Source organism: Dendroctonus ponderosae, unplaced genomic scaffold (genome assembly GCF_020466585.1).
Source record: "Dendroctonus ponderosae isolate FM_Combo_2020 unplaced genomic scaffold, Dpon_F_20191213v2 Dpon_F_20191213_4, whole genome shotgun sequence".
NCBI classification, from domain to species: domain Eukaryota; kingdom Metazoa; phylum Arthropoda; class Insecta; order Coleoptera; family Curculionidae; genus Dendroctonus; species Dendroctonus ponderosae.
In genome coordinates this window covers 7,376,463-7,383,468 of record NW_026018611.1, presented here as the reverse complement: position 1 = coordinate 7,383,468, position 7,006 = coordinate 7,376,463, and the positions used below count along the sequence as shown (strand labels likewise).

Sequence of the window (7,006 nt, the reverse complement as noted above, 5' to 3'; positions counted from 1 at the left end):
TCAGTCGGCTAATTTTAGTTTTATGATGTGCCCGATGAGTATGAATTTGCATGATATAATTTTACGCTCTTATGTGGAAATCATGGAGGTCAAGTTTCAACAAATAAATTGCTTAAATTGAAATACAATTTTAAAGTATTATAAACGATGGTGCATTTTGCGACTTAAAATATTCAATATTTATTCGTTGACATACATTTTTAATATTGCCCATCAAGCCTTCGTTTATAACACCACTAGAAAGTCAGAATTAAATTAGTAAAATGCTTACGAATGGTTGCGCAGTTTTTGATTTATTTGCTACTATACCGCCCAGATTTCGTTTAGGTTCAAATCTTAAAATATGATAAATCGGCCATAAAGCGGATGTTGTTAAAAATAGCGCATTCTATATTTGCTATTAGGCTAATATGTAAAATAAATTCAAACTACAATATTATGGCTGGTGATTTTGGCATAATTGAGCCATAACGCCTTCAAACGTCACATATAATATATTTTTTAAATATTTTCGAAATAATTGTTATAGCTTTGAGGATGCTCCAAATATGAGCTTTTTGTCACTCAAATTTGCTGAATTGCTAACCCAAGGAAGATGATAAAAAGCACCCACCTAGAGTCGTAAATTACAAACAATTGTTTAATTTAATTACAAAATATTATCTATCAATCAAGGACACTCATTGGTTTGAAACCAATAATAATTTGTTCCGAAAAAAATCGATTTGAACCAATTTCACAGAGAGATACAAACGGGAAAAATTATTCTTAAGCTTATTATTTTATAATAAATGACACTTATAATTATTCGTGGCTATTGAAATTACTGACTGGGGCTCTGCAATTTCCGAACGATTTAATTCAATTTTCCTTAAATGTTGCCGCTATTTCAAAAATGGACTAGAACTTTATTTCTTTACTGTCGGGAAAATTTACAAAAAATTTGGTTTTATTTTACATTTCTGAAAATTCTAGCATTTTACAACGGGGCCAAAACAATCGTAGACGACTCATTTATTTTCGATGTAGGAATGTTCAAGTTGTTTTAAAAATAAGTGTGTTGTTCGGGCGAATGCTTTTAAATCATTTGTGAAAGTTTGTTTACTCAGATGCCCAATTTAAAAATTGCTCTAGAAAGTTTACATTAAGTGGATCAAGACTTTAAGAAGCGACCTTTCGCATGACAATATCAATACCGTGTTTTATTTCGCATTTTGTCAATTTTACAAAAGAAGAACATTGAACCTTAGAGTGAAGCTTGCTATATTTTATATAATTTTTCTCATATACCTTATTAAATTAACTTTTTCTATAGGTATCATACATACATTTTTTAAGAATCTGTTTTTTGTTTTACTTTAATTGGAAATATGAGTGGAAACGAGGATTGGAACTGCAATAACGTAGTTTCAAATTTGTTCCTAACAGGCGACATCGTTCAAGTAAAATTTGTAGGTACTGCGGAGTAGTTATTTTCAGATCTTGAAAATATATCTCCAGTGTTATTTTTATTTGGGTCACTTTACGTTCCAAAATAGAGAAGATATATATGACAATTTGAAATTAGCCGACGTATTACTAATTTTTGTTAATTGGTTTTGACATTGTTGATCTTGTGAAAGCTTTCCATCTACAAAAGAACAAGCCACCTTTCTTTTCAGCAAAATGTAAAAGCCCAGGGCAAAAGTCAACAAGCAGCATAACGGTTTAGACTATGAAAAGTTCCAAAATTTTCAAAAATAACCAGTATTTCATTTTACATACATTTATTTACTAAAATATTAAAATCGAGAAGGAAAGGAAAGAAATTAGCTTTGTTGGTACTATTATTACGTCGTGTGATCGAATAGTGTATAAAATCATGTAAAAGTATATTTTATTGGTGAGACCCTGGCCTGACTTTTCTTGCTCTGGAATATTTATCCACAGATTATTTACAAGCTTAAAAGCTGCTCTAATTTCGATGTTCTCGGAATTTTTTTTGGGCAGAGCCTTTAATCTACTTCTCGATATTTAAGATTAGTCGAAAATATTCAACTGTATTACCAAATGCGATTTTTTTAAAGCACATGGTAGCCTTGACAGTCAAAGTGAAAATGCGTCCTCGGAGACTCGAAAAAGTACAGTATGAGATTAATACACCCCCACGTATAATGGAAACTTGCCCAAAACAGATCTTTAAATAGATCGAAATCAAAAGCAATTCTATTAAATTATTTGCAACTTTGGAAGGCGCATTAATTTGCAGCATAATTTTTATTATTTCATATAGTCGCCAAGATTAAAAATAGCAGGCAGTAAAATAATCCTTATGGATTTTGTTATGATGATGTTGATGATGAGATTTTCTTAAAATTTTCGAGAGATATTTAAGTTTAGTATTTCTTAGACAGAAAATTGGTGGTTTATTGACATTATTACTGGTTGTTTCGCTTGCGTTTGAAGCAAGTTTATCCATTCCAGGCTATGCGAAGAACTAATGTATTTTAAAGTTTTGGCCGAAAATATAAATTGAAAGCAAACATTTCAGAATTTGCAATACATCGACAGGTTAACTAAGTTTCAATAGGACCGATAGGAAAAAATAAGTATGCATTCTACACAAATACAGAAAATACTTTCAGTCGAAAAAACATATACGAAACTCGAATTCCAGTAATCCACTGAAAGTAAAAAGTAGATTTCTAGGTCTAGGTCTAAGATAATTTGCAAAAATAAAGCCAAAATAATGGAATGGACTGAAATACAAGCAATCCTGCAAAAAAACATACTTAATCTGATACAAACCTTACAACCTTAGTAATGTGGAATCTTTCATTTACCTGCAACCGTAAAAAACTAAAAAACTAGATGCAGAACTTTAAATGTAAAAATAATCATCAGTTAATAGACATATAAAAATAGTACAAATTCTTGATTCGTAATTGGGAAAATCGTTTTTAATTGATTTATTCCGACATGTTTTCCGAATAATTTTCTATCGCAACGGGATTTTAAATTACAGGGTTTTACATTCAAGTATAATTTGCTTTCCTTTGTTTGTGAACATATTTACATCTGAAACAGAATAAGTTTCAAAATAATAAATGGTTGAAAAAGGTTTAATGTTTTTACTGTCTCTTACTGTCTTTAAAAAAATACATTTTGGTTAATCTCTGTTCTATTCCAGCAACTCACTGTTTGATAAAATGCTCCAAATCAAGTTATTGAAGAAGGTATTTTCTTAATGTGAATATTTTTCTATGATATGGATACATTCAAATACATAAATCTCATGTTACATCTAGAAAAAACTTCAAAAATCTGATCGTTTCACGCTCTTAAAAAGATCTTTTTGAAAACGTATCCTTTGAAAAAGGCCAATAATTAAAGTTGTAAATTAATAAATCAACTACAATTGACTGCTCAAACGTGAGTAAAAATTAAATAAATATTCATACTGATGTGTTTGTAACTGTTACTCTTACTAAAACTATTTTTTTTTGTTAATATCCTTCCATTCCATCAGTAAAATTTGTAGTTAAATTTCATCCAGGTGTTATGGCTCTGAAGCTTTATGATTGTAGTATTAATAAAACATAGATTACTAATAATATATACATATAATACATGTTTATGGAATTATACATCAAACCCTTGTACCAATAAGGCTGTTACCAAGTTAGGAAAGGAGGTGGGTGCAAATTGACTACAAGATTATTCTGCAAAAAGCTTTAATTCAAAATGATACATTTATATCTAATTGCTAGACATCGGATAAACTGAAACGCATGATACACTAAAAAATATGAACAGTAAAACTAACGAGTAATGACCAGAATGAAATTCAATATGACTAAAATGCGCTCGATAAATAAATTGTAAACTTATTCTGAATCTAAATCTATACAGCACAATGAATAAATATTTTGCACGCGTCGGAAGTTCGTTAAAAGCAAACACTTTAAATAGGAAACAGAAAATAATGTATTTTCCTGGAAGTTATCCATTTGACGGCAGTGAGCTAGATTGTTCGAAACTTTTCTTTGAAAAAATCTTTGAATCGTGCGTTAGAGTTGAGTTAAAACCACCACCAGCATTTGGTTCCAAAACTACTTAAGATATTGAGACCGTCTCTCACCTGGTACTTGTAGGGTAGCTGTTGTGTTGGTACTACCGACTGGGTTTGTTGCTGTACAGGCGTAAGTGCCAGCATCTTCTGCAAATTTCAAATGAATGTTATGTTATTACTTAAGTGTCTTTGACTTAAATTTTTTAAAATTTTAGGATTGCAATTAATGTTTGTCTGTTAGGCTACTAACCTGGGTACGCCTGCTTAATAATTAGGCGGCAAACACCATTCCTAAAGTGGATTTGGTGATCGTTTGAGTTCTCCAGGATTCTCCCGTTCTGCGACCATAAAATATTAGGGGGTGGTTCCGACTGAACTATACACTCGAATTTGGCTGTTTGGCCACTAACAACTGCAATATCACGTAAAGGCTGCAAATAAATGGGTTTATTAATTGTTAATTGTCAGTGAGTTTTGAAACTTTTTAAAACCGTATTATTTTGAGTCATCATTTTCGCAAAAGATCAATTTTAAGCTCACCGTTATAAATAATGGCGGTCTTGGTTGTCCAGGTTGGATAATAAATTTATTCGCACCGGGGGTATTTGGGCGACTGGGTGGAGTCTGCGCGCCAACCCGATCTGTAATTAAAAATCTACATGAAGAAAATTGGATTTAACAGACTTTTGCCACATTAAAGATAATTAAATGCAGAAAAAATTAACTGCAATGCTGCAAAACTGCTGGAAATAGTGGGCAGAAAAGAATCAGAAAATTTAGCTAAGCACCAAAGTCAGATGAAATGTTTGGTTTACATTGCAACAGAACCGCAAGAAGATTCAGTACATCTCATTAAATGCAGTTGAGTGACAGTAATTTAAACATAATGCTCAAGATCAGTTAGAAATGTTTCGACTTAAATCCTAAAATCGGCCACGAAATGCGAGCTGTTTTGCGATTTTTAACAAATAAGTAGAAAACACTGACTTAGGGGATAATTTTACGCCGTACGACTAGGGAAGAACACGTGGTATATCTATTAATAACTTCAACTGCAGCAGATACATAGATTTTCCAATTAAAGCAGGAAAAACCTCGATTTTTGTTAGAATAAACGAATCTAGGGAAGAAGGTTTAGAGWATTGTCGAATCGCAAGCAAAATATGAAAATGTAAGTCGAATTTAGAATCTCACAAATAATTAAATAATAACATTTTTTGACTCRATTTGAATCGTTTAGAARAARTGRTGTCGAAAAAACTTCACAKTTGTACAAAAAAAGATTCGATYATTTAGMGATTTKCGAYTTGGATATAAATACAAGAATGAAAGAGTGAATTATTTCGGACTTGGAGTATATTAAAATTGAATATTTTGTTTCGCGACAAAAATAATTAGCCAGTTTATTCAACTGGTGGACACAAAATCGTGAACATGAAAATGGGTCATTATCAAATGGGGTTTTGGCGAAACGATCTGTAAAACCAATTAAAAGTTGCAATTCAACAATGAGGCATACAAGGCAAAATAATGCCATATCGAAAAGTAGAAGGAATTTTAATCATTTCAGAAACGAAAGTTGGTCAAATACTTTCAAGCAAAGTGCTGACGGCTTCGAATTTCGGTTATTTTCCTCAAAAATTGACCATTCCTTGGCGTTCCAGAACTTGATTATTGATCCAGCAATGATACAGATATGATTGTTTTTTTTAACAAGTTTTTTGTTGACTTTCTGCCTATGTTCGATATATCTATTTAAAAATGTCAGTTGGAGAACTCACCAAAACATTGGATCTCGAAATAGACAGTTTTTTAACATGAGAAGCACAGAAGACCATCGTTTATTCAGATGCTTCTTGTCTTTTTTTATCTCAAATAGATCAAACATCTCAAATCTCAAAACAAATCTTCTCTGTCATTAAATTTCTTAAAATTTCTTGGAAAAATGAAAAGAATTAAATTGAAAGAATGAAAAGAAAGAAATGAAAGAATTAAATTTCTTGAAAAATCATCTAAGTAACTTTCCAGCATCTTCAAAGTAGTCAAGTGACTAGAAAACCCAAAGCCATTCAAAGCACACCAAATACCTGCATAAGTATGATTAAAAGCAGGAGAAGTACTAGGCAGACTAGGAGACAGCGAGTACGGACTACACGACGACGGTTCCCATCGCGAACCTTGAGACAATCCAGATTTCCTCTTGGAGTCGCCTTCGTATTCTGACATTTCACTCTCCGAAGTCGGATCCCATTTGTTTGTGAATTTTTTCGGTTTGAATTGCGGCGTTGGGGCCGAATTCGAGCTGTTTACGTTATTCAAGTTTGATGTTTCGTGGTAAACAGGCATGTCAATGTCCACGGTTCTTTTAGGAGGTTCGATCACTGTCTTCTTTGGCACTGGAATTCCCCCAGACTTTGATTCTCCCGGTAAAACAATTCCGAACTCGTAGCCGAAATCGTATTTGAAATAAATTAGTCCTGTATCTGGATCCACGTGTTTTGTTCCTGGGGAAGATAATTTAGATGTTAGGCAGTTAGTAGAATCTAGCGTTTTATTAGAATTATAAAAATGCTTCAATAATTAAACCATTTGCTTTTTGAAGTCAGTTAAACCGTGAAATTTAGCAGAGTTAAAGGCGAAGTTTTTCATGTTTTTTTTTAAGTTCCAGCTTGTTATTTATCATCCTTATGTTACCCCAGTTATTGATTGTTTGGTCAATTTTATATTTTATATAATTCTAATGTAAACTTGTTACTTACCATGGCTCATGGCTCTCGACTCTTCTCGGTAAACTTGGGCATCTCCATCAGTTTCCGTTTTCGCATTGGATGTTTGCTGCTGCTTTTTGCTAACATCGCTCATAATGTCTTGAACGAATTGCTGAGTCTTAGACTTGAAGTCCTTGGTCATGCTGTTCATGTGTTGAGAAGCTAGTTTGGTTGCTGACGTTTTTGT

The 7,006-nt window shown here is 32.4% G+C and overlaps 1 protein-coding gene across 1 annotated transcript; it reads right to left on the bottom strand.

Annotated features, from left to right (window-relative positions):
- Positions 1–3,696: 3,696 nt before the first annotated feature.
- On the bottom strand, positions 3,697–7,003 carry LOC125504168 (myosin light chain kinase, smooth muscle-like; the record flags this gene model as incomplete). Its single annotated transcript, XM_048665749.1, has 5 exons — positions 3,697–4,198; positions 4,302–4,482; positions 4,592–4,692; positions 6,139–6,555; positions 6,811–7,003. Coding segments are annotated over 5 exons (999 nt in total), but the record flags the coding sequence as incomplete, so codon positions are not given.
- Positions 7,004–7,006: the final 3 nt, after the last annotated feature.